Source organism: Astyanax mexicanus, chromosome 14 (genome assembly GCF_023375975.1).
Source record: "Astyanax mexicanus isolate ESR-SI-001 chromosome 14, AstMex3_surface, whole genome shotgun sequence".
In the NCBI taxonomy this organism is placed as follows: Eukaryota; Metazoa; Chordata; class Actinopteri; order Characiformes; family Acestrorhamphidae; genus Astyanax; species Astyanax mexicanus.
The window spans coordinates 1,358,059-1,382,732 of NC_064421.1; the positions used below are offsets into that span (position 1 = coordinate 1,358,059).

The 24,674-nt window shown below is 37.2% G+C and overlaps 1 protein-coding gene across 1 annotated transcript; it reads left to right on the forward strand.

Annotated features, from left to right (window-relative positions):
• The first annotated feature begins 20,739 nt into the window (after positions 1 to 20,739).
• LOC111193878 (uncharacterized) lies at positions 20,740 to 24,345 on the forward strand. Its single transcript, XM_049463751.1, has 4 exons — positions 20,740 to 20,983; positions 22,778 to 22,972; positions 23,094 to 23,173; positions 23,268 to 24,345. The coding sequence occupies exons 1-4, from the start codon at positions 20,978 to 20,980 to the stop codon at positions 24,223 to 24,225; spliced, it is 1,239 nt and encodes a 412-aa protein (XP_049319708.1). The 5' UTR covers positions 20,740 to 20,977; the 3' UTR covers positions 24,226 to 24,345.
• Positions 24,346 to 24,674: the final 329 nt, after the last annotated feature.

Genomic DNA, 24,674 nt, shown 5'->3' on the forward strand with positions numbered 1-24,674 from the left:
ATATTAGTAGAACTAGTTTGTTAAAAGCTTTATTAGAACTTATAAACACATTAAAATAAAAAAATAAAAAGTAAGAAATTGTACTAAAACTAGTGTTGCTGGGTAATACAGCTTTGCGCTAAGATTTTATCAATATATTCTGACTCAGGAGACATAACTCTTTAATAAAAGTAACATTATTAAGAAAAATATATTTCTTTCAGACACTGACATCATGTTTCATACTGGTGTGTGTGTGTGTGTGTGTGTGTGTGTGTAAGTGTGTGTGTGTGGCCATTCATCTCTGATAGATGGTAAGACAAAGACTGGTTTGTAGAGCATCTAAAAGACCAGCCTCGCCCACACACACACACACACACACACACACACACACACACACACACACACACACACACTCAGTGTAATTGATGTGTTTGGGAGAGGGTTTGGAGGAACACTGAGGTGTTTGTCTCACAAATCAGCCGGTGTGAGCCGAGCTGCTGTCGGACGTGCTGATTGGTCGCCTGCGTGGGAACATCGGCGGGTACAGGGCACTGCCCACACACACACACACACACACACACACTCACACACAGCGTTCTTCACATCCTGCAATAGTCTGCTCCTCAGCATCTCTTCACAAATCAAACTCTGAGAAACACTGGCCACTTTATTGGAAACACCCTGCCTGTACATACCTTGTGCTTCCAATCCTCTCACTGTGGCCACTTTATTGGAAACGCCTTACCTTTACATACCTTGTGCTTCCATTTACTGTGGCCACTTTATTGGAAACACCCTACCTTTACATACCTTGTGCTTCCAATCCACTAACTGTGTGGCCACTTTATTGGAAACTGTTTTTGCAGATAACTATTACTGTGAATTATTAGGCAACTTAATAAAAAACAAATATATACCCATCTCACTTGTTTATTTTTACCAGGTAAACCAATATAACAACTCACAATTTAGCAACGAACATGTTTGACATTAAAAAACAAAACCAAAAACTAATCAGTGACCAATATAACCACCTTTCTTTACGATGACACTCAAAAGCCTTCCATCCATATTCTGTCAGTTTCTTGATCTGTTTACGATTGAGCTTCACTCCATACTCAATCTGAAAAGGTCCCACAAGTTCATCTTTGATGATACCAGCCCATACCAGTACCCCACCTTCACCTTGCTTCCGCCTGAGTCGGAGTGGAGCTCTGTGCCTGTTACTGATCCAGCCTCGGACCCATACATGTGGCCACGCTCATTTCATCAGTCCATAAAACCTTGGAAAAATCAGTCTTAAGATATTTCTTGGCCCAGTCTTGATCTTTTATCTTATGTTTCTTGTTCAAAGGTGGTCGTTTTTTAGACTTCCTTACCTTGGCCATGCCCCTGAGTATCACACACCTTGTGCTTTTTGATACTCCAGTAATGCTGCATCTCTGAAATATGGCAAAACTGGTGGCAAATGGCATCTTGGCAGCTTCATGCTTGATTTTCCTCAATTCATGGGCAGTTATTTTGCGCCTTTTTTCCCCAACACGCTTCTTGCGACCCTGTTGGCTATTTGCCATGAAACGCTTGATTGTTCGATGATCAAAACTTCAAAAGTTTGGCCATTTCAAGACTGCTGCATTCCTCTGCAAGACATCTCACAATTTTTGACTTTGCAGAGTCCGTCAAATCTCTCTTCTGACCCATTTTGCCAAAGGAAAGGATGTTGCCTAATAATTAAGCACACCTTATATAGGGTGTTGATGTCATTAGACCACACCCCTTCTAATTACAGAGATGCACATCACCTGATTTACTTGATTGGTAGTTGGCTTTCAAGCCTATACAGCTTGGAGTAGGACAACATGTATTAAAAGGATGATGTGATCAAAATACTCATTTGCCTAATAATTCTGCACACAGTGTGTATATATATATTTAATCATCATTAAATGAAGACATGTCTTGGCCTTGAAATCAGAACACCACAGGTGAGACGATGTTACCTGAACTCACCTGTGTTTTATTGTACCTGCAGAGCTGTGAATACATAACACAGTCAGCGTTCACCAAGAATGGAAAAGTAATTATCACTTAGTCACTGTAATTACAGAGCTCCACCACCGCGGGAATCACCTCAGGGTGCAATCCTGAGATCAGCCAATCACAGCACCCGCACAGGTCCTACCAGGTAACCATGCTGGAATACAAACACTGATAATATAAATGGAAAAATCTGAATCAGTTTCTCTGATTTTGCTATTTATAGGTTTATGTTTGAGTAAAATGAACATTGTTGTTTTATTCTATAAACTACAGACAACATTTCTCCCAAATTACAAATAAAATATTCTCATTTAGAGCATTTATTTACAGAAAATGAGAAATGACTGAAATAACAAAAAAGATGCAGAGCTTTCAGACCTCAAATAATGCAAAGAAAACAAGTTCATATTCATAAAGTTTTAAGAGTTCAGAAATAATCAATATTTGGTGGAATAACCCTGGTTGGTTTTTAATCACAGTTTTTTTTCATGCATCTTGGCATCATGTTCTCCTCCTCCACCAGTCTTACACACTGCTTTTGGATAACTTTATGCTGCTTTACTCCTGGTGTAAAAATTCAAGCAGTTCAGTTTGGTGGTTTGATGGATTTTGATCATCCATCTTCCTCTTGATTATATTCCAGAGGTTTTTAATTTGGTAAAATCAAAGAAATCCCCACATATATATATATATATATATATATATATATATATATATATATATATATATATATATATATATATATATATATATATATATATATTACCCACAGATGTTCCTACAGCTGGGCCTATAGATCCTAAAAACAGATTGAAAAAAGCGAAAAAATAAATAAATAACATAAAATGCCAAATAATTATGATAAAAATAAAATAATTTAATCCTAAAAATGCATTCTACATTTATAATATACAGTGTCGTGTTTATTTGTATTTATTCTAATGTTATAAATGTTACATTTCCTAAAAATATGTGGGATGCTATTAGACACTCTATTAACGCATGCAGTTTTTGTGGCTGGTAACTCTGATGAATTTATCCTATACAACAGAGGGAACTCTTTGCTTTTCCTCTCCCGGAGCGTTCCTGATGAGTGCCAATTCCATCATCATAACGTTTTTGATGGTCCTTTTTGCGACCTTGCACTTGAGGATACTTTCAAAGCTCTTGAAATTCTTCTTTTCTGATTGACATTTTTTAATCTTTATTTAGTTGAGTAGTTGTTGCTTCTCATAATCTGGATTCGAACATTACTCAAATATTCACTATTCACTGTATACCTGTAACTCTACCTCTTCACTACTTTACTTTAACTGATGCTCTCAAACACTTTATTAAGAGACAAGAAATTCAAGTAATTAACTCTTGATGAGTTCAGCACAGCTGTTAACTGAAAGCCTGAATTCCAGGAGACTCTACCTCATAAAACTGACTGAGAAAATCCAGCAGAGATGTTCAAAACTGATCTTATGACTTTAAACCTTAAACCATTTTAAAGCTATTACTCTGTCGCAGAAACATTTTCAGTGTGGGGGTAGTCTTGCTAGAGTTGAGTTGTGGTTGCATCATCTCAATGGTTTAATTCAGTCTTTTTCTCATCCTGTCGTCTGATAAAATGAACTGCGTTTAATATTATTGTAAGTCTTGAGACTTGGATCAAGAAAATAGTGATGTGAACAATGTCAACAACCAATAGGAGAAAAGCTATGGGAAGCCGCAAGGTATTGCAAATAGGGACCCTGTAAGATCCCCAGTCTTTGCTAAATTTGAGTCTGTGACGAGTCTTTAGATGTGAGAGGGTGTCAATTTTAGTCAATTAAGAGTCTTTTCAAAGTCGTGTAGTGTATGGTTAGCATAAGCAAGAGGTATTACTATGCAGAATGTAAAATATAAAACATATTCTGTTTTGTTAAATACTTTTTTATTTAGTAAAAAATAATTCTATATGTTTTTGCAGAACTTTTAAAATAAATAATGAAAACACAATGAATGTGTTTCAATGAAGATGTGTTCAAACTTTGACTGGTACTGTAGATAATTCATCAATTCAAAATTAACCAGTAATTCTTAGAAATACGAGCTGTTCTCTCCAAGTGGAAAAAAGTAGATTAAAGTATACTAATCATTATTATACTATAGTGCACTAAAGTGTTCTTATAGCCTCATTATTATTAATCAGTATATTTAAAAAGTGATAAAATAACCACTTATTAAAATGTAATTGAATAAAAATACTTAAATTGTGCTAAGTGTACTTAACTGTACTAAAATGAAACTATTTGAAATATACTTTAAATAAGTAACATAAAAACATTTAAAATATGTCATGTATGTAACCCCATATTTTAAATATGCTTTAAGTAAAATTATAATACATTTAATTATTAAAGTATTACAACTGTATCACTATTTATTATACACCAGGTATATTAGAGTATATGAAGTAAAAATTGATGTAAAATATGTGATCTATTTTTACATTAGAGTACAAATATAAATAAAGGAATAGTGATAATAGTGCAGGAATAGTGATATTAGTGCAGGAATAGTGATAATAGTGCAGGAATAGTGATATTAGTGCAGGAATAGTGATAATAGTGCAGGAATAGTGATATTAGTGCAGGAATAGTGATAATAGTGCAGGAATAGTGATATTAGTGCAGGAATAGTGATATTAGTGCAGGAATAGTGATAATAGTGCAGGAATAGTGATAATAGTGCAGGAATAGTGATATTAGTGCAGGAATAGTGATAATAGTGCAGGAATAGTGATAATAGTGCAGGAATAGTGATATTAGTGCAGGAATAGTGATAATAGTGCAGGAATAGGGATAATAGTACAGGAATAGTGATAATAGTGCAGGAATAGTGATAATAGTACAGGAATAGTGATATTAGTGCAGGAATAGTGATAATAGTGCAGGAATAGTGATAATAGTGCAGGAATAGGGATAATAGTACAGGAATAGTGATAATAGTGCAGGAATAGTGATAATAGTGCAGGAATAGGGATAATAGTACAGGAATAGTGATAATAGTGCAGGAATAGTGATAATAGTACAGGAATAGTGATATTAGTGCAGGAATAGTGATAATAGTGCAGGAATAGTGATAATAGTGCAGGAATAGTGATATTAGTGCAGGAATAGTGATAATAGTGCAGGAATAGTGATAATAGTGCAGGAATAGTGATATTAGTGCAGGAATAGTGATAATAGTGCAGGAATAGTGATATTAGTGCAGGAATAGTGATAATAGTGCAGGAATAGTGATATTAGTGCAGGAATAGTGATAATAGTGCAGGAATAGTGATAATAGTGCAGGAATAGTGATAATAGTGCAGGAATAGGTGCAGGAATAGTGATAATAGTGCAGGAATAGTGATAATAGTGCAGGAATAGTGATAATAGTACAGGAATAGTGATATTAGTGCAGGAATAGTGATAATAGTGCAGGAATAGTGATATTAGTGCAGGAATAGTGATAATAGTGCAGGAATAGTGATAATAGTGCAGGAATAGTGATAATAGTACAGGAATAGTGATATTAGTGCAGGAATAGTGATAATAGTGCAGGAATTGTGATAATAGTGCAGGAATAGTGATAATAGTGCAGGAAAAGTGATAATAGTACAGGAATAGTGATAATAGTGCAGGAATAGTGATATTAGTGCAGGAATAGTGATAATAGTGCAGGAATAGTGATAATAGTGCAGGAATAGTGATAATAGTGCAGGAATAGTGATAATAGTACAGGAATAGTGATAATAGTGCAGGAATAGTGATATTAGTGCAGGAATGGTGATAATAGTGCAGGAATAGTGATAATAGTGCAGGAATAGTGATATTAGTGCAGGAATAGTGATATTAGTGCAGCAATAGTGATAATAGTGCAGGAATAGTGATTTTAGTGCAGGAATAGTGATAATAGTGCAGGAATAGTGATAATAGTGCAGGAATAGTGATATTAGTGCAGGAATAGTGATAATAGTGCAGGAATAGTGATATTAGTGCAGGAATAGTGATAATAGTACAGGAATAGTGATAATAGTGCAGGAATAGTGATAATAGTGCAGGAATAGTGATATTAGTGCAGGAATAGTGATAATAGTGCAGGAATAGTGATAATAGTGCAGGAATAGTGATAATAGTGCAGGAATAGTGATATTAGTGCAGGAATAGTGATATTAGTGCAGGAATAGTGATAATAGTGCAGGAATAGTGATAATAGTACAGGAATAGTGATAATAGTGCAGGAATAGTGATATTAGTGCAGGAATAGTGATATTAGTGCAGGAATAGTGATAATAGTGCAGGAATAGTGATAATAGTACAGGAATAGTGATAATAGTGCAGGAATAGTGATATTAGTGCAGGAATAGTGATAATAGTGCAGGAATAGTGATAATAGTACAGGAATAGTGATAATAGTGCAGGAATAGTGATAATAGTGCAGGAATAGTGATATTAGTGCAGGAATAGTGATAATAGTGCAGGAATAGTGATAATAGTACAGGAATAGTGATATTAGTGCAGGAATAGTGATAATAGTGCAGGAATAGTGATATTAGTGCAGGAGTAGTGATAATAGTGCAGGAATAGTGATATTAGTGCAGGAATAGTGATAATAGTGCAGGAATAGTGATAATAGTACAGGAATAGTGATAATAGTACAGGAATAGTGATATTAGTGCAGGAATAGTGATAATAGTGCAGGAATAGTGATATTAGTGCAGGAATAGTGATAATAGTGCAGGAATAGTGATATTAGTGCAGGAATAGTGATAATAGTGCAGGAATAGTGATAATAGTGCAGGGATAATAGTGCAGGAATAGTGATAATAGTGCAGGAATAGTGATATTAGTGCAGGAATAGTGATAATAGTGCAGGAATAGTGATAATAGTGCAGGAATAGTGATATTAGTGCAGGAATAGTGATAATAGTGCAGGAATAGTGATAATAGTGCAGGAATAGTGATAATAGTGCAGGAATAGTGATAATAGTGCAGGAATAGTGATATTAGTGCAGGAATAGTGATAATAGTGCAGGAATAGTGATAATAGTGCAGGAATAGTGATAATAGTGCAGGAATAGTGATAATAGTGCAGTGTTGTTCAGGTGAGCAGCAGCTCTTCATGATTGTATTAATTATTCCAGCAGATGCTCGGTGTGACCTGTGCTGTTTCCTCATTAGTCGGTGGAAGGCGGCCAAACGCCGGCAGAACTTCCTGTTCCTCCTGACCCTCCGGCCGGGATGAGTCACGGCTGAGCCGAGCCGAGCGTCCGGAGAATTCAGATACAGGATTAAGAGCTATAGAGTACTGTAGAGCAGAACAATCACCGTCTACTGCCGTCTACGCCAAAACTGTACACAAGTGTAAACAGGCTTGAAAGAAGTTTTAAAACCTCCATAGGGCTCTAAATGATCTAAAAGCATGATGGGAAAAGTATCTCTTGCGCAGGTTGAAACGCAAAGCAAAAGGCATGTACTTATTCTCTTAATTAATCATGGGTGTGGTTAATTTTTGGCGTACCATGAAATAAATAAACCAATCAGAGCGTCATCTGTTTGCTCATCATTCCCTTTAAGAGAGTCAGGTGAGCTCTGATGGATTTGGCGGATTGCTATTGTAACGGTGCAGCTACCTGGACGTGTTCAACAAACTCTTCTCAGCAGAGGAAACTGAGCTGCTGGTTGACGCTGTGAAGGAGCTCCAGCAGCTCATTTACAGGAACAGCAATGTTATTTTATAACATATATTTATAACATTCATCGGAGAGATAGCGATGAACGTCTGACTGTTGGCGTCTGTCTAAGTTGTATTCAGTCAGTGGAGCTCCTGTGTTTTCTGTTACCAAGATGAACAAGCAAAACTCCAAAAATGTACCTAAACATACTGAGCATTGCTATAGTAAGATTAACATCATTGCTATCTTACACCCCACCAACAGTCTATATTCACTCCTTCCTCCTGCCTGGTTTAAACAGCAGCAGAGCTTCTGAATATATCTACACTGATGGGCGTGGTGTTCTGGAAATGAGGTGTGTTCAGGTACATTTCTGGAGTTTTGCTTGTTTATCTTGGTAACAGAAAACACAGGAGCTCCACTGACTGAATACAACCTAGACAGACGCCAACAGTCAGACGTTCATCGCTATCTCGGTAACACAGGCGCCGTGTCGAGCCGAGCGTACACCCCCACTTATTACACACACATGAACACACAGCAGCACAAACCCAACTTTTACATCAACAATAAACAGAATAGTAAATAAAATAACATTGCTGTTCCCGTAAATGAGCTGCTGGAGCTCCTTCACAGCGTCAACCAGCAGCTCAGTTTCCTCTGCTGAGAAGAGTTTGTTGAACACGTCCAGGTAGCTGCACCGTTACAATAACAATCCACCAAAGACAGAGCTCACCTGATCTACTCTTAAAGGGAATGATGAGCAAGAGACACTCTGATTGGTTTATTTCATGTTACGCCCAAAATTAACCACACCCATGATTAATTAAGAGAATTAGTACATGACTTTTGTGCTGAGTTTTGAGCTGTGCAAGGTGTCCTTTTCCCGTCATTATGATAGCAAAGACACACTGACACGCCCTAAATCACCTATAGATCGCTAAAACAGGGCCCAGAGGATTTTCTTTGCTAAAAGGCCGGAGTCTTGCTCTTGCTTCTTATTTTTTTCAGATAATTGCAGATTATGGTTATAACAGTAATGGGGTTATATTTCAGGTCCAGTAATAATCTGATTTCTGATGTTTGCTGCTCCTGTAATGACTGAAATATACTTTTGTAAATATTATCCATGTATTTGTGCATCAGCTGCATGTGTTCCGTTTCAGAGCTCTTCCCTCAATAAACATCAAAGAGACGTTAATGAGATAAAAGGTTTTCAGAAACATTACAGGTGGTTCTAATGGTGTGTATTGGTGGTTACTATGTGGTTGCTATGGTGTCTCAGGTGGTTCTTATAATGCTAAGGGGTTGCTAGGTGGTTGCTGTTGTATTCCAGGTTTGTTTATGGTGTTGTTAAGTGGTTGCTGTGGTTTTTCAGTTTTTTTATGGTGTTTCCTGGTGGTTTCTAGATGCTTGCTGTGGTATTTTAGGCTTTTCATATGGTGTTGCTAAGCGCTTCCTAGATGGTTGCTGTGGTATTCCAGGTGGGTCTTATAGTGTTGCTAAGTGGTTGCTTTGTGGTTACTATGGTATTACAGTTTTTTATGGTTGGTTATTATGGTGCTTTATGGTGGTTATTATGGTGTTTTTTGGTGATTCCTAGGTTGTTGCTGTGGTATTTCAGGTTGTTCTAATGGTGTTGCTTGGTGATTCCTAGGTGGTTGCTGTGGTATTCGAGGTGATTCTTATAATGTGTCTAGGTGGTTCCCAGATGGTTTCAGTGATATTCCAGGAGGTTCTTATGGTGTTGCTTGGTGGTTACTAGATGGTTGCAGCGGTATTCCAGAAGGTTCTTATAGTGTTGCTTGGTGGTTACTAGATAGTTGCAGTGGTATTCCAGGCAGTTCTTATGGCCTTGCTCAGTGGTTTCTGTGGTATTTCAGGTAGTTCTAATGGTGTTTCTTGGTGGTTACTATGGGATTGTATTCCAGGTGGGTCTAGTGGTGTTGCCTGAAGCTTGCTATGGTATTCCAGTTGGTTTCAAGGTGGTTTGTATGGTGTTGCTTGGTATTACACATGATTCTTATGCTGTTTCTTGGTGGTTTCTCTGGTATTCCAGGTTTTTCGCATGGTGTTGCTAGGTGGTTGATGTGGTATTTCAGGTGGTTCTTAGGGTGTTGCTGTGACAAACATTTTATGACATATTATTTATGTTTATATAAATAATTAAATGATTTGCTTACAGTTTATTATCTAATTTAATAATAGATCATACCTGAGCTGACCTGGGGCCCTAAACTGACCGGGGGCCCCGAACTGACCTGTGGCCCTAAGCTGACCTGGGGCCCCCAGTCAATTACTTATTTTGTTATCAATTAAACTGTGTGATAAGCTAAGTTTAAATTCTTTAATGGTCAGTTCAGGAAAGTTCAACAACACTGTTACCAGAATCCCCCTCAAGGGGGCGCCTCCCACTACTTACTGACAGTAGAATACAACCAGACTGGAACATGTTCAGCAGTATCCATATTATATACACCAGCTCTTCACTGTCTTTAACACTAGAACAGATAATGCTACTGACTAACTGACATTAGTTTCAGTTTTATACTTGACAATATTTGATTAACTTGATTACATGTCCTTGCTCATCTTAAGTTTATTTAAGTGAACTGAGTTTTATATGGTTATATTTGTAGCTGCGCCCTTTCTGAACTCAATTAAGATGTGATATTAAATGTGATAATTGTACTGTTACTGTTATACACCTCCAGAGGTGTTTACAGGAAGAACGGAACCAAAATCTGAATGTCAAGGAGGGAAAAACAGCAAATCCAATCAGAATTCTGCACTCCGGAGTGATCGGTACGTCTGGAGGAATCTCATTATCAGAGAGAGAGAGAGAATAAGAGAGAGGGAAAGAGAGAGAGAGAGAGGGAAAGAGAGAGAGAGAAAAAGAGAGAGCAATCACAGCCTTCGCTCCATCCTCCAGCATGAAGGTCAATCAAACACTGCTTTAATTGTTGTTTTTTACAGCCGTGTTTGTAGACTCCCTCCTCTAATGAACACATTCAACATTCATCACATGCACACACAGCTTATCTACTCCATGTAGAGAAATATTTCCAAAAGAATAGGACCCCCTGATATATTAATACAGTACAGGTGTAACACGGAAGAGGCAGAATGCAACTTATTTTTAGACATATCAAAAAACAAATCAAAAACTAAGCCAAAGAAAATAAACACTAACACTTAAAGACTAAAAAACAAAAGATAAACTAGGTCTTGAGAAGCAAAGAATAAAACACTATAAAGACAACAAACCAGAACTGTAGACCAAAATAGCAAACACGCAGGACAGGGTCAAACAAAAAGCACGACACAGAACAAAGGAGCACATGGGGTATTTATACACAGGCACACACTAGGGACACCTGTGGAGGTAATGAGGGGGGCGGAATTACAAATGAGACAGGAAGGGTTACAGATGACAAGGCAGGGCTAAGGCGGAGACAAGACCAAAACACAACAGTAGCACATGGCTGGGAAACATGACAGGTAAACAAAAGAACAGAGGACAGGATCAGGAAGGAACCAAAAAAGGAAAGACACTGGACAGACACAGGCTAAGGTGTGACACAGGCCAAAAGTTTGGACACACCTTCTCTTCTTCAATGCATTTTCTTTATTTTCATGACTCTTTACATTGTAGATTCTCACTGAAGCATCAGAACTATGAATGAACACGTGTGGAGTTTTATGTTCTTAACAAAAAATGAGCTGAACCTCCACAGTCACCGGACCTGAACCCAATCCAGATCCAGGTTTGGGGTGAGCTGGAGCACAGAGTGAAGAAGACAAAGGAGCAACAAGTGCTGATAAACACCTCTGGGAACTCCTTCCTTCCTTCAAGACTGTTGGAAAACTTTTCATTTCAGGTGGCCACCTCTTGAAGAAGCTCATTGAGAGAATGATGCCAAGAGTGTGCAAAGCAGTAATCAGAGCAAAGGGTGGCATTTATTTTGAAGAAACTAGAATATAAAACATGTTTTTTTTTATTTCACCTTTTTTGTTAAGTACATAAAACTCCACATGTGTTCATTCATAGTTTTGATGCTTCAGTGAGAATCTACAATGTAAATATCAGTCATGAAAATAAAGAAAATGCATTGAAAAATAGAAGGCCTGTACTGTATAGTAACTCCATGTTTAATACCAGGCGTGAGCTATAGAGATATATAGAGGGATATAAACCCCCAGTGTTGAGACAATATGGATCAGTGTGTCTTTGCTGTCATAACGACGGTAAAAGTACACATTGCACAGCTCGAAATGCAGCGCAAAATGCATATACTAATTCTCTTAATTAATCATGGGTGTGGTTAATTTTGGGTGTAATGTGAAATAAACCAATCAGTGTGACACTTGCTCATCATTTTCTTTAAAGAGGCACTAAACCCTACATCATATTTTTTTTACATTAATAGCTGAAATGTGTTCTTTTTAAGTAATGAAACTAACCAGTCCTGCTTAAAACTTTTATAAACAGTTCTTAACCTTTAAAAAACTTTTATTTTATTGTGGTAATTTCTGCCTCTGCAGCGCCCCCTCAGGTTCAACTGTGCTATAGGCGAGGTTTATGTTTCCTGGTACTTTAGTACGTGTATATTCACAATATGCAAATCAGTTAATCAATAATCCCGCCCCCTGGTGACCACCAACCATCTGCGTCTCCCTGCTATCAGAGGCACACATCAGAGCCCGATCAGCTCTTACTCCTGCCCCGCCCCTAAACCCATACATCACTGAGTGCTCCTTACACACTACCCCTGCATTTTTTTTAGCCTTTAGCCTTTTTCAAATTTGAGCTGAGGGTGCAGTCAGCTCTTAAAGTGCAGCCTTTAAGAGTCAGGTGAGCTGGGCTCTTTGTGGGCTCTTTGTGATCAGGATCATCAGCATGCAGGATCACAGCTCCTCCGAACATCATTAAAAAAGCACAACCTGCCACTCCGCAGCCCCGCCACAATGATTCAATTAACCCCCCCACCTTCAGAGCCGGGCCCGGTGGCAGGCTGTGTGCCGGCTGACAGGAGGGCTTTCCAGTCGCCAGTCTTCAGCCTGTTCTCTGCCAGCGCACCGTCACTCACACTGTACAGGAGCGTGAGCACAGGCGTAACTATTACTCACAAGCCTTTAAATAATCAGACATATCATTTACACTGGGTTTTAGGCCCTTTTAGATAAGTGTTTTTTTGTTTTATGCCCTTTTAGAGAAATGTTTTTTGTGTTTTAGGCTGTTTTAGATAAGTGTTTTTGTGTTTTAGGCCCTTTTAGTTAAGTGTTTTTTGTGTTTTAGGCCCTTTTAGATAAGTGTTTTTGTGTTTTAGGCCCTTTTAGATAAGTGATTTTGTGTTTTAGGCCCTTTTAAATAAGTGTTTTTTGTGTTTTAGGCCCTTTTAGATAATTGTTTTTTGTGTTTTAGACCTTTTTAGATAAGTGTTTTTGTGTTTTAGACACATTTATTTACAATTGCACATGTGGCTTTGACTCCTAGGCTCATTTGATTATATTTATTGTATTATATTTGTGTTTTAGGCCCTTTTAGATAAGTGTTTTTTTGTGTTTTAGGCCCTTTTAGATAAGTTTTTTTGAGTTTTAGGCCTTTTTAGATAAGTGTTTTTGTGTTTTAGGCCCTTTTAGATAAGTGATTTTGTGTTTTAGGCCCTTTTAGATAAGTGTTTTTTGTGTTTTAGGCCCTTTTAGATAAGTGTTTTTTGTGTTTTAGACCTTTTTAGATAAGTGTTTTTGTGTTTTAGACACATTTACTTACAATTGCACATGTGGCTTTGACTTCTAGGCTCATTTGATTATATTTATTGTATTAGATTTGTGTTTTAGGGCCTTTTAGATAAGTGTTTTTGTGTTTTAGGCCCTTTTAGATAAGTGTTTTTTGTGTTTTATGCCCTTTTAGATAAGTGTTTTTTGTGTTTTAGGCCCTTTTAGACAAGTGTTTTTGCGTTTTAGGCCCTTTTAGATAAGTTCCTTTGTGTTTTAGGCCCTTTTAGACAAGTGTTTGTGAGTTTTAGGCCCTTTTAGATAAGTGTTTTTGTGTTTTAGGCCCTTTTAGATAAGTGATTTTGTGTTTTAGGCCCTTTTAGATAAGTGTTTTTTGTGTTTTAGGCCCTTTTAGATAAGTGTTTTTTGTGTTTTAGACCTTTTTAGATAAGTGTTTTTGTGTTTTAGACACATTTACTTACAATTGCACATGTGGCTTTGACTTCTAGGCTCATTTGATTATATTTATTGTATTAGATTTGTGTTTTAGGCCCTTTTAGATAAGTGTTTTTGTGTTTTAGGCCCTTTTAGATAAGTGTTTTTTGTGTTTTATGCCCTTTTAGATAAGTGTTTTTTGTGTTTTAGGCCCTTTTAGACAAGTGTTTTTGCGTTTTAGGCCCTTTTAGATAAGTTCTTTTGTGTTTTAGGCCCTTTAAGATACATGTTTTTTGTGTTTTAGGCTCTTTTATTCACAATTACTCATGTGACTTTGACTTTTAAGCCCTGTTTAATCACATCTAATGTTTTGGCTTTGTGTTTTAGGTCTATTAAACTTCACTTACCCATGTGGCTTTGTGTTCTCGGCCCTTTTATCCATGTGACTTTAGGTTTAGGCCCATTTAATGATCTAGCTTTTGGTTTTAGGCTTGTGTATCTACAATTACTCATGAGGCTGTATTAAGCCATTAAAGTCTATTTGCTGATGACCAGCATCCTGTAGGTAGCATACTATGAACAGCATCCTGTAGTCATCATCCTGTAGCCATTGTCCTGTGGGCAGCATCCTGTAATTATCATTCTGTAGCCTTCATCCTGTAGGCAGCATCTTGAAGCCATCATCCTGTAGTCATTGTCATGTAGTCAATGCCCTAAAGCCATCACCTGTAGCCATCATCCTGTAGCCTTCATCCTGTAGCCATCACCCTGTAGGAACTATCCTGTAGGCAGCATCTTGAAGCCATATCCTGTAACTATTGTCCTGTGGGCATCATCCTGTAGCATGCATCCTGTAGTCAATGTCCTATAGCCATCACCCTGTAGCCATTGTCCTGTAGGCAGCATCCTGAAGCATCATCCTGTAACTATTGTCCTGTGGGCAGCATCTTGTAGCATGCATCCTGTAGGCAGCATCATATTAGCAGCATCCTGTAGTCATAATTCTGTAGCCATTATCCTGTAGCATGCATTCTGTAGTCATCATCCTGTAACCATTGTCCTGTGGGCAGCATCCTATGGGCAACATCCTGTAGCCATCATCATGTAGTCATGTATCTGTAGTCATTGTCCTGTGGGCAGCATTATGTAATTATCATTCTGTAGCCATCATCCTGTAGCCATTGACCAGTGGGCAGCATCCTTTAATTATCATTCTGTAGCCATCATCCTGTAGCCATTGACCAGTGGGCAGCATCCTGTAATTATCATTCTGTAGCCATTGTCCAGTGGGCAGCATCCTGTAATTATCATTCTGTAGCCATCATCCTGTAGTCATTGTCCTGTGGGCAGCATCATGTAGTCAATGCCCTTAAGCCATCACCTGTAGCCATCTTCTTGTAGCCTTCATCCTATAGCCATCATCCTGTAGGCACTATCCTGTAGGCAGCATCTTGAAGCCATCATCCTGTAACTATTGCCCTGTGGGAAGCATCTTGTAGCATGCATCCTGTAGCCAGCATCCTGTAGGCAGCATCCTATTGGTAGCATCCTGTATTCATAATTCTGTAGCCGTTGTCCTGTAGCATGCATTCTGTAGTCATCATCCTGTAACCATTGTCCTGTGGGCAGCATCCTATGGGCAACATCCTGTAGCCATCACCCTGTAGTCATGTATCTGTAGTCATTGTCCTGTGGGCAGCATCCTGGATAATAATAGCTTGTTTTGTGTATATGTATTTGTAATAGCAGCTGGATATAATTTTATATATATTTATATATATTATATATATAAACCCCAATAAACCAAATAAAATATAAAGACTGAGTTTAGAGTTACAGCAGGAGGAGAAAATCAGTGTTCAGGATGAACAGAAACCTCAGGACGATTTTTCTGCTTTTCAGCAGCTTTAAGAATGATGGATGATCTCTCTCTCTCTCTCTCTCTCTCTCTCTTTAAAGAGAAAGATATATTGGGAAACTGAATATTAATTTGATTAAAGTTGCTGTAATTTCTCACAGAAATCAGACTGGAAACCCGTCTCTATTCTCACAGAACCATTATCTGATTATCTGATTATCTGATTATATTATCATCTGATTCACTAGATAATTGATGCTTCACCCTTCATACTGTAACAGGCTGTATATGGTAATACTGCAGTTATAATAATGATAATAGTTATAATTACAGGATCTTCACAGCCTTTCATATGTTTAGACCTACACTCACTGGCCGTATTATCAGAAACCCCTCTAGTGTAGTCCCTTTATTCTTGCATATGTTTTGAGAGTGCTGATGTTCTGTAAAAAGCTAATGACCTTAATTTATTATCAATTCATAATCAATTAAATAAAGTAAATTATAGAGCTAACGTAAATAATTGACAATTACACAAGCAATAAAAAAGAATAAAGAGAATAGAATAAATAGAAAATAAAGAAAAAAAACTTATTGTGCCAAATAAAATAAAAAAATGAAGAGAGATCAATCTAAAGTCTATCAGTAATAAACTGAAAAAAATGTGTATTATATCTTATTTGCTGATGTTATTTTGTGTTTTCGACCCTTTAATCCACTTGAATTTGGGTCTAGGCCCATTTTACCATGTAGCTGTTGTAGCTGTGTGTTTTATGCCTGTTTAATACCAGTTATTTATGTAGTTTTGTGTTTAAGGCTTATTAAATGTTGTAACTTTGTAAGTTACACATTTTTAGGGCTGTTTAATTACGTGGTTTTGTATTTTAGGCACATTTAGTGATGTAGCTTTAATTGTACGTTCATTTAATACAATTTAAGGATGCAACTTTATATTTTATGGCTTTTTATTTTTTCATATTTGTGTTTAGGCCCATTTAGTCATGTATTTTTGTGTTTTAGACCCATATAATCACATTTGATCACAAGCCTTAATATTCAGTGTACTTACCTGCCAAACCTGCGATATTCTAGTATATTATGGCCTATTTGCTGATGTTAATTTGTGTTTTCGGCCCATTTTACCATGTGGCTGTGTGTTTTATGCCTGTTTAATACCAGTTATTCATGTGTTTTAGGCTTATATACTAGTATATATTTGTATAAACACTATATTGCCTAAAGTGTTCACTCACCCATTTTAATCACAGGTTTCCTGCATCATGTTCTCCTCCACCAGTCTTACACACTGCTTTTGGATAACTTTATGCTGCTTTACTCCTGGTGTAAAAATTCAAGCAGTTCAGTTTGGTGGTTTGATGGTTTGTGATCATCCATCTTCCTCTTGATTATATTCCAGAGGTTTATAGTTTGGTAAAATCAAAGAAACTCATCGTTTTTAAGTGAAATCTTATTTTCTTACAGAGCTGTATTACTAGTGTGTAGAACAGGATTGGGATGCAGCCTGTGTGTCTCTGATCAAGTTATTTTATTTATTTATATTTGCTGTGGATAAATAAAGCTGTGTGAACGCCCGGAGGTAACTCAGAAAATCAATTTGTAGTCTTAACTGTAGAGATTAATTAGCTCACTTCCTTTATGTGACTAAACTCAGTGTTTAAAGTTTACAGAGCAGAAAGTTTCTACTCTTACTTTTGGTGGTTATTCTTGTATTTTTACAAGAAACAGCTAATTTTCTGTTGACAAGTGCTGAATTATAGTACCAGTAATGACAAGGGGCCCTAATTTAGCAATCTTTATTCAATTACCAGTCAATTATGCATCACTCAGCTTAATTTAGAGTGTATCAGTGTGTCTTTGCTATCGTAGAGACAGGAAAAGTACACCTTGCACTTCTCGAAACACTCAAAAAGCATGTACTAATGCTCTTAATTAATCATGGGTGTGGTTAATTTTGGGCGTAACGTGAAATAAACCAATCAGGGCGTCTCTCGCTCATCATTCTCTTTAAGAGTAGACCAGGTGAGCTCTGACTTTTGTGGATTGCTATTGTAACGGTGCAGCTACCTGGACGTGTCCAACAAACGCTTCTCAGCAGAGGAAACTGTGTGTGTGAACAATCAGTAACCGGGGGAGCGGGAGCACCATAGCTTAACATGATCAGCAGAGTCAGGGAAGTCTGGTGTGAGTGCATGCTGGGAAGTGGAGTCTTTGAGTAGTTCAAAATCCAGAGCAGACAGACTGACAGCATCAAAACTGACAAATCCAGATTATGTTTGAGGCTTTTTATTTTAATTTTAATTTGATTTTTTTCCTTAAATTTGGACACAAGAATCAGAATAAGCTTTTAGACTTGAATTTTTTTATTTGAATCCATATGTTTGGAGCTGTCGCTGTTTCCGTTAAAGCGTCCTTTTTGCCTTTTCTCTTGTCCGTAGCTGCGATTCTGCACTGCAGCTCTTTATCATGCACGGCTGCATTTACAGCAGTGGAGCAGCGCAGGCGTTAATGAGGGTATGGATTTATAATTTAACGTTCTTTTTCTCGGCTGGTCGTGGAGGATCTCTGGCTTTGTTGCTCGGAGTTTAAGCAGCAGAAGCAGCAGAGCGTTTGATAAACAGCATTCCTGAATAAAGATCATAATTACATTATTCAGAAATCAGTTCTTCTCAGTTCTTCTGCTCGTTTTATTTAGTAGAGCTGCAGAAGTTCAGACTCAGATTTTAACGAGGGAAATCAGCCGGATCTCACTCTGCTGTTTTAGAAATAAAACCTGAGTGGAAAATGAAGGTGCATCATATCATTTCTCTCTGTTTTATTATTTATCTAAACTCGATTATAGTTAGCAGAACCACAGCAGTGAGTGTGAGACTCTTTAATATTACTGTTAATACTGTTAAAAATAATGCACACTTCATATAACCATATAACTGATTGGTTGGCGAGCTGATCCTGGAGATACAGGTAGAGAGCTGAGTTTAAAATGTTTATAACTGGAGATTAAAATGAAAAAAATGATTTCTGCAGTACTGAAACATTTAATATAGTTTTGTGTTGAGGACATATAAGCACATGTTTCAGTATAAAAGATTTTTGCTCAGTTTTGGCTTCATATGAACTTGTTCATGTTTGACTCACTTTAAGTGCGTATTCTCCTCTATAGAGATTCTCTGGTATGGCATCATGATTTCTCGTGTGTTTAGTTTTTAATTTTACCATATTAAAAACCTCTGGAATTTAATCAAGAGGAAGATGGATGATCACAAACCATCAAACCACCAAACTGAACTGCTTGAATTTTTACACCAGGAGTAAAGCAGCATAAAGTTATCCAAAAGCAGTGTGTAAGACTGGTGGAGGAGAACATGATGACAAGATGCATGAAAAAAAACTGTGATTAAAAACCAGGGTTATTCCATCAAATATTGATTATTTCTGAACTCTTAAAACTTTATGAATATGAACTTGTTTTCTTTGTTTTTATTTGTAATTTGGGAGAAATGTTGTCTGTAGTTTATAGAATAAAACAACAATGTTCATTTTACTCAAACATAAACCTATAAATAGCAAAATCAGAGAAACTGAATCAGAATCTGAAGAGCTCTCCTCTTTTTTTCCAGAGCTGTGTATATATATATATATGCCCTTTAAATGTCCTGCCTTGTGAAAAATGTGAATAGAAACATGAGTTTTTTCAGTGTTTTTATAAAAGCTGTGAGAATAAAGAGTCTCTATAATGACCTGATTTTATTCCTGGAGAATAAAAGTCCTTCTGCTCTGAAGGTTTGAGGAAAGTTCAAGGACGCACAGGATTCTGGGAATAGAAAATAAAACAGGTCTGATTGAAAGTGTGGATCGAACATCATATACCTGTTATAGTGTTCACACCTTTATTATCACTCCACACTGAAGGGTTGCGAAATGAAGCGACCCCCCGGCCGTAACCTCTGCAGTACTGAGGGAAACGTGAGGAAAATAGAATAATAACTTTATTATTATTATAATAATAAAAACGTGAGAAACGGAGCGCTGAAAGCACTCGCAGCTCATTCATCAGTTAACCCTTCTCTCTGACTCAGCTTTAATAGATTTAATTCAGCTCTGCTTTTTAAAGAGGTGCTGCAGAACTGAAGAGCTCTTATACTGAATTACAGTACTTATAAAATACTCATAAAGTACTCTACTGCCTTTATATATACATATATACACACTACATTCCACTCAATCTAATCCTACTCTACAGTACAGTGGCTTATAAAACGTGTAAAATGACAAACTAACAGATCCAGCAGAGAGAAGCAGCCGAGAGACTCATGATCACTCTGGAGGAGTATCTCAAATTACTTAGTATCTCAAACTATTGAGATAGTATCTCACAATATTGACTTAGTATCTCAAAATAATGACTTAGTATCTCAAAATATTGACTTAGTATCTCAAAATAATGACTTAGTATCTCAAAATATTGACTTAGTATCTCAAAATAATGACTTAGTATCTCAAAATATTGACTTAGTATCTCAAACTATTGAGATAGTATCTAAAAAATGACTTAGTATCCTAAACTATTGAGATAGGATCTCACAATAATGACTAAGTATCTCAAACTATTGAGATAGTATCTCAAAATATTGAGATGGTATATTAAAATATTGACTTAGTATCTCAAAATATTAAGATAGTATCTCAAAATATTGAGATAGTATCTCAAAATAATGACTTTGTATCTCAAAATATTGACTTAGTATTTCAAACTATTGAGATAGTATCTCAAAATATTGAGATGGTATATTAAAATATTGACTTAGTATCTCAAAATATTAAGGTAGTATTTAAAAATATTGAGATAGTATCTCAAAATAATGACTTTGTATCTCAAACTATTGAGATAGTATCTCAAAATAATGACTTTGTATCTCAAACTATTGAGATAGTATCTCAAAATAATGACTTAGTATCTCAAAATATTGACTTAGTATCTCAAAATATTCGCTAGTTGCACGGGATGACGTGTAACTAGTTCCGGTTTTTTGAGGGTGCGTGTGTATAGTTCCGCTCCGGTACACAGGATAGACGCGCAGAAGTGAAGATGGCTGTGTTTTACACGAGGTGCCTCCAAGACCTTCCGAAAATTACCATCACGGATGTACACCGGATAGTCCAAGCGGCCAGCTCAACCCCGAGGAGCAAAAGGGAGAAAGGATATAAGATGTATATATCCAGTTACATCGACAACTATGAAGGTATGTTACACTATTACTCAGCTAGCTAGCCAGCCTAGTTAGCCTAGCTAGCTACACACCCTGTAATTTAGCTGAGCTTATTGTCTAACTTGGACGTTAACGATAGTTTTATCCAATGTCAGATGTTTTAATGACATTCAGTGTGATTGTTATGTTTAACATAAATAATGTCAAGTTTCAATGCCCACAGTTTCAAACAGAGATTCGTCAGGGAGAGTGAGCGTCAGGGCTACCTGTTACAGGTCGATGAGGAAGAGTGAAAAACCTCACGACCTCAGAGTAGGGAGGAAAAACAGTGTTTTAGTTCACAGCCTCAGTCAGATTCATGTTCTGGGGTTTTAATGTGGCTGGGTTAGCTATTTAGTGATTTAGGACTGAAATAACAATGTAAAATCCTTAGTTATTTTATATATTACAACTAGCTAGTTAGTATAGAATGTAAGCCCATTCAATTTTATAATCAAATATTGTCATAATGAAAATCTCTATTCATTAATTAGCTAGTTTCCCTATTGTTTACTTTCACATGATTCCACATTTTACTGAGTATCCAAATAAGCTTAGCCAGCTAATACAGGTTATACAGGTTGCAAAGTGAAAATAGCTCAGGTCAGCTGGTAACCGTGTGTGAAATGACCTATAAATTAAGTAATACCTAGCTTTCATGGAAACCCCAAAACTGCTTGTGATGGCTGTTGTTCTTTACTGTATATTTAGTATAATACATGCAGGGTCCAAATATCTTAATGGTTCACTTGGCAGCGGTAAGTATTTTGTACCCTGCACCTGTTCCTTTGTTTTACTAACACTGTTTTACTAACACTGTTCAGTGTTTCACTAACTTCAAAATATTTTCAGAAAATTGAGAAGTGAAGTGATAAAGGCTAGATAAGCTTATCGTTCTTAGATTGCAGCATTCCAAACAGGGAGCAGACCTAGAATATTTTTAATAAGTTACTTTATTTCAGTAATTTAGTTAAAAATGTGAAACTCATATTATATAGACGTATTAGACACAGAGTGATCTATTTTTAGTTTATTTATTTTATTATTGATGATTATGGCTTGCAGCCAATGAAACCCAAAATCAGTGTATCAGAAAATAAGAATATCATATAAGACTAATATGTACTTTCTGCAGTGTGCCGAGTCCTGCTGGAAAATGAAATCTGCATCTCTATAAAAGTCAGTAGATGGGAGCATGAAGTGCTGTAAGATTTTGTGAGAAAACAAAACTGCACTGACTTTAGACTTGATAATAAAACACAGTGGATCAACACCAGCAGATGGATCACACTGCCAAAAGTATCAATTGGTCTTATATGATATTCTAATTTTCTGAGACACAAATAAACCAATCAATAAAAAATCAATAAAAGAAATAAACACTTAAAGTAGACCACTCTGTGTGTAATACATTCATAGAATGAGTTTCACATTTTGAACTGAATTACTGAAATAAAGGAACTTTTCATAGATATTCTAATTTTTTTTTTAATGGTCCTGTATATTGCTTATTCTCTCATTTTGATACAGTTGATAACCTGTCAAAATTAAGCCCAGGGGTGTCCAGTTTATATGTACAGTTCTGGTATGGTGGCAGGTTTTTGCTAAACAATGAGCAGCAAAAACTGACCAAATAATTCAACAAGTGTAATCAGATTTCAAACAGCAGATGACTAGCATCTATTTGGCTTGAATAAAAACCTGCAGCCACACCAGCCCTTTGCATATAAAATTGGACACCCCTCATTTAGCCTGATGTTTTGACTGATTTATTTTTTTAATGTGTAGATTGTCTTTGAAGACCGTGTACCAGTGGACATTGCAGTGGCAGAGTGCTCCTGTGTGGCTGGGACAGCCCTCTGCAACCACAATGTTGCACTACTGTTCCAGACTGCACACTACTCCACACTGAACCTGGCTGCTGTACCCCCAGTCCTAAGCTGCACAGAAACAGAACAACGCTGGCACAAGCCAAGAACCATGGTGAGTGTGTTCCCAACAACACCAAAATGATTTCTTCAACAAGCTACATCATGAGCTGATGTACTATGTCACATTAACAATGATTTAAAGTTATGTGATCATTTGTTTATGTAATTTATAGGGTGTAAAACCAGGCCGCGTGAGTGACATGGTGTTCTTATCCTCCAAGCCAAAGCAGTTTACAGTTGCTGATGGTGTAAGGTAATATGAATTGTCCTATATATGCTTTGCTTACTGTATAACCTTTGTTGTTTGAGTGTACAAACTCCTTACTGTGGAATTTAATTCTTCAAAGGAGTAAACGTTACAAGGCAGTGCGAGGGGAGCTGCCAGATCCAGATGTCCTTAAAGTTGATGAGCAGTACCAGGACTTCACTGCAGACATCGCTCCACTCATCACCACCATGGCCATAAGTGCAGATGTCCCGCTGGTTGATTCAGCTTTTGGGAAAGTCCAGGCGGGTAGCCCCATCTCCTACCAGCATCCAGTACCAGTGAGCCGGGTTGTTGTACGCCATCCAGATGCCCCTCTGCCACCACCTTTACCTGTAGACGGTTATAGGCTGGAGCCTACTAACTGCCAGTTTGTGTGCACTCACCAACAACACCTCCATCTGCAGTCACTTGCCACTACATTTGACATGGCAAGGAAAATAGAGGTTGCCACCAGGGAGCAGAGCAACTCTGTGGAGTGGCACCGAGTCAGGAGGCCAAGAATAACTTCCTCCCGATTCAGGGAAATATGCCATGTCAGAGGTCAGAGTTCTGCAGAAATCCTGTCACAAAGGATTCGAAAGGGAGTGGATCAAACTGCTGCAATGAAGAGGGGATTGGCACTGGAACCGGTTGCCATCCAGGAGTACTGCCGGATGAAAAACACAAATTACTGGCCTTGTGGTTTCGTCATCCACCCAGATGCCCCCTGGTTAGGGTCATCTCCTGATGGTCTGGTGTTTGACCCGACTGAGAGCCCACCCTTTGGATTGGTGGAAATTAAATGCCCCAATGCAAAAAGCTACGTGGACTGTAGTTACCTGAAAATGCAGAGTGGCACAATGAAATTAAAGCAGACTCACAGCTACTACTGGCAGGTACAAGGTCAGCTCCTACTTACAGGTATGGAGTGGTGTGATTTTGTTGTATTTGCAGAGGAGGATATTCTTATTCAGCGCATATATAGAGACTGTGAAGTGGCTAAAACCATTAGAGAGAAGGGAGATTATTTCTTTTTTTATTTTTACATGACCGTGTAATGACTTCTCACCACTTTTGGCAGTTTGATATCTCACTAAAACAGTACATTTTCCTACGAACTAATTATACTTCAATGAGTTTTGATTAATTGTTAATAAATCTTAAATGTGTTTTGACAATGAGTCCTTTCCTTTATGCTACCATGCTTTTAATTATGTGTAAAACAATGCAGAAATCGTTCTTAATTAAATGTGTAACTGCAAATCTCATTAGCAGTGGTTTAAAGAGATGCAATGTCTATTTTTATCAGTTCTACGCATATAGGACAACTTTGTAGTTATATCATTACATCTTGCAATCCTTCTGTCTCTCTGTATACTTTTAGATTTCTTTGTCTGTTCTTTCTGCTCCTGGCTACAACAGAGCAGAAAAAAACTGACTGAGCAGAATCTAAAAGTATACAGAGAGACAGAAAGGCAACAAGATGTAATATTAGAACTGCCCTATG